We start from the raw sequence: 2,870 nt of genomic DNA, 5'->3' as shown, positions 1-2,870 counted from the left end.
GGAGGAAGTGTTGATTATTAAAAGTGAAATTGTTGAGTGTGAGGATGAAGTGTATAAGGTCAGTAATATCTTTGGGTCTGTATTCTGGGTTGTAATCTTGTTCCTGTAGATATGTAAGCCAGGCTTGGATGCCATCCTGGTGTGGGATGTTGGTACAGCCATCCTTCATGGAGCTCCTGGCCCCATATCACCTCTGATCTGATTTGGGGACAGACTTCCTGCAGTTGTCTTGCGTTATCATAATAAGATTATACTGAGAATATCTCGAGCAAGAATTAGCAGTCTCATGCTCCTCTCTACTGGCCAGAAGGTGACATTAGATTAACCAGATTATTTCCAAATTAGCTTTCCCTGTTAGGATACCTTTCGTATGTAGTATTTTACCAATAGGAAGGTGCAGATTCAATGAAACCCAGTCTCTTCTCAGCCTCCTTCCTGGACAGGGATGTGTTTGATGCAGTGTCTCCCTGGGGAGAGGGCAGGGCCATGTTTGCATGGAAGATGTTTTTCCATTGCTTTAGACTGCCGGGGTGACACAGCTCACAGCAGGGGCAGGCACTCACCTTTGCCCAGGAGGCTGCTGGTGAAGGCATCTCTCCAGGAAATGATTTTTGGGCCCATATCTCCCCTAAGAATGACAGGGACCCTGCTGTCTCTCATCCCAAGCACAGGATACAGGCCAGGAAAGGATGACTGGTGCCTTTCTGCATGAGCTGAGCCATTGGGACACGGAGGTGGGAAGGTTCATAGGAAGAGAAGGGGAACAAGTAAGAGGGAAACTGGCTCTGTGCCCAGGCAGGGGGACACGGTTCTGGCAGGGAGTGAGGATTTGCTTTCAATTCCTTTGGTGGGACACAAGCACAGAGGAGAATGGTATACATAGCCCTGAGGAAGGGCACAGACTTCTCCATTTACTGCTTCACAAGCTTGAAACTCCCCCCTGTCCTTGGCCTCGTTAGCCTGGAAAAGCAAAGGATCAGCTGGAGGCATCAAGGCAGCACAGCACAATCATGCCTGGCCCCTCTCAGCATGAAAGTCTAGGCTAAGACAGGGAATGTCTACCTGATCCACATGCATATGTCAGAGGATGAATAAAACTTGTGCCTAAGGGAGCAGAAAATCTCACGGGTAAATTGTATGGTTTGTTCCAGGCAAATAAGCCTGAGTAATGCAAAGGAGAAGGCTGAGCAGTGTGGCAGGAGTCACTGGGTGGGAGGTCTGTGGGGCCAGGACAGAGATCTGTGACTGAGGGGAGAAGTGATGCGGAAAAGCCCTAAACAAGCTCAGCCCCTGTTCACGCTGTGACGGGGCAGGAGAGTCCCTGGCCTGTGGCTGGGCAGGAAGCAGCTGGTGCCGGGAGCAGCAGGACTGAGCAGAGCAGGGAGGTTTTTGTACGGGGCTGTAGCACTGTGGGAGGGCTACTAGCCTGCTGACAGTAATAATCTCCAGCATCCCCAGCTTCCACCCGGCTGATGGTGAAAGTGTAGTCGGTGCCAGACCCACTGCCACTGACCCGGTCGGGGATCCCCGAGGGGCGGTTGCTTGTTTTGTAGACAAGGAGCTTTGGAGCCTGCCCTGGTTTCTGCTGGTAGAAGTTCATCCAGTTGCTAACACTGGAGCTGGTTTTGCACTTGATGGTGACTGTATCTCCCGGGGACACAACCACAGCTTCTGGAGTCTGGGTCACAAGGATGTCTCCGCTGGAGCCTGCATGAGGGGAAATTATTAATGTGTAGAGAACACGTCAAGAAGCAAAATGTGATGGAGATTAGCAAAGGGACATTTCCCCCATCACACATTTACTTTTAATATCCCCCATTTACTTTTAAAATTAGTTAAATTGACCATGGGATACTCCTCCATGGCATTCAGAGCCATTATACACTGCCCGAGTTTCAGGAACAAATAAACTGTCTGCGCCAGGCTCTGTCCTGCTGCCCTTACCCTTTGCCCAGAGCACAAGGAGCCAGAGGAGCTGAATCTGCCACAGCATCTTGCTGCTTCTGCACTGACTGACACGGAGCTGAGAGACACCAAGCGTTAAACCGGCCCCTTTATAGCTGCTCCCCGGAGCAGGGCGCTGTCCTTATGCAAAGCAGCAGCTCTGTGTAAATGTGGAGCTGAGTCTGCCACAGCATCTTGCTGCTTCTGCACCGACTGACACGGAGCTGAGAGACACCAAGTGTTAAACCGGCCCCTTTATAGCTGCTCCCCGGAGCAGGGCGCTGTCCTTATGCAAAGCAGCAGCTCTATGTAAATGTGCCTCCCGTGGGGCCCAGGGCAGAGCTTGCAGGGCAGGGGTAGACACAGCCCGGCTCTGTGCTGATGCCACTACAAACAGGGTCGCTCCCCACAGGGATCAGGACCAGTTGCAGGTCTCCCATGCCAGGGCTCTGGCTCCTGTCTTCCTGAGCAGTGCTACAAAGTGCCAAATCAGCCAAATCAATCCCAAATCTGCAAGTCAGCGCAGAACCAAACTTGAACATGTCCAAACCCCAAAGCCTTCAGGGGTTTCCTGCAAGTAGGATGCCCGCCAAAGGTGTTAGGAACATCTGTATCCCAGATCAGGGCGGAGGATGTTTGTCGTGGTAGGGCCACTTATGGTTCTGGACTGACTCATGGGTTTGGCCTTTATTTGGCTGATTTGGCTTGGATCACAGCAAATTAAAAAAAAAAAAAAAGTCTACAGAAGTCTTTGTCTCCCCATTGCACTCAGGAGACTCAGTTCATATCTGCTCTGAAACTAGTGAGACTCAGGTGCTGTTTGTGGACCATCTGGCCACCTCTGCTCTGACTGCATGCTGACCATCTCAAGGAAAGACAAGGAAAGTGTGCTGGGTCTAGATGACCCCAGCTAGATGGTTATCTAA

The 2,870-nt window shown here is 51.1% G+C and overlaps 1 gene segment (V, D, J or C); it reads right to left on the bottom strand.

The window, feature by feature from the left end:
- LOC112548781 overlaps positions 1-2,870 on the bottom strand; it is a 30,690-nt gene that overhangs the window by 7,694 nt on the left and 20,126 nt on the right. The window contains 1 exon segment of the V gene segment in view: positions 1,396-1,707. Within this exon segment, the coding sequence occupies positions 1,396-1,707 (312 nt within the window).

The sequence above is a fragment of the Alligator sinensis genome, unplaced genomic scaffold (assembly GCF_000455745.1).
Source record: "Alligator sinensis unplaced genomic scaffold, ASM45574v1 scaffold2044_1, whole genome shotgun sequence".
Taxonomy (NCBI): domain Eukaryota; kingdom Metazoa; phylum Chordata; order Crocodylia; family Alligatoridae; genus Alligator; species Alligator sinensis.
The sequence above is the reverse complement of the archived record's forward strand: the minus strand, read 5'-3'. Positions and strand labels throughout refer to the sequence as shown.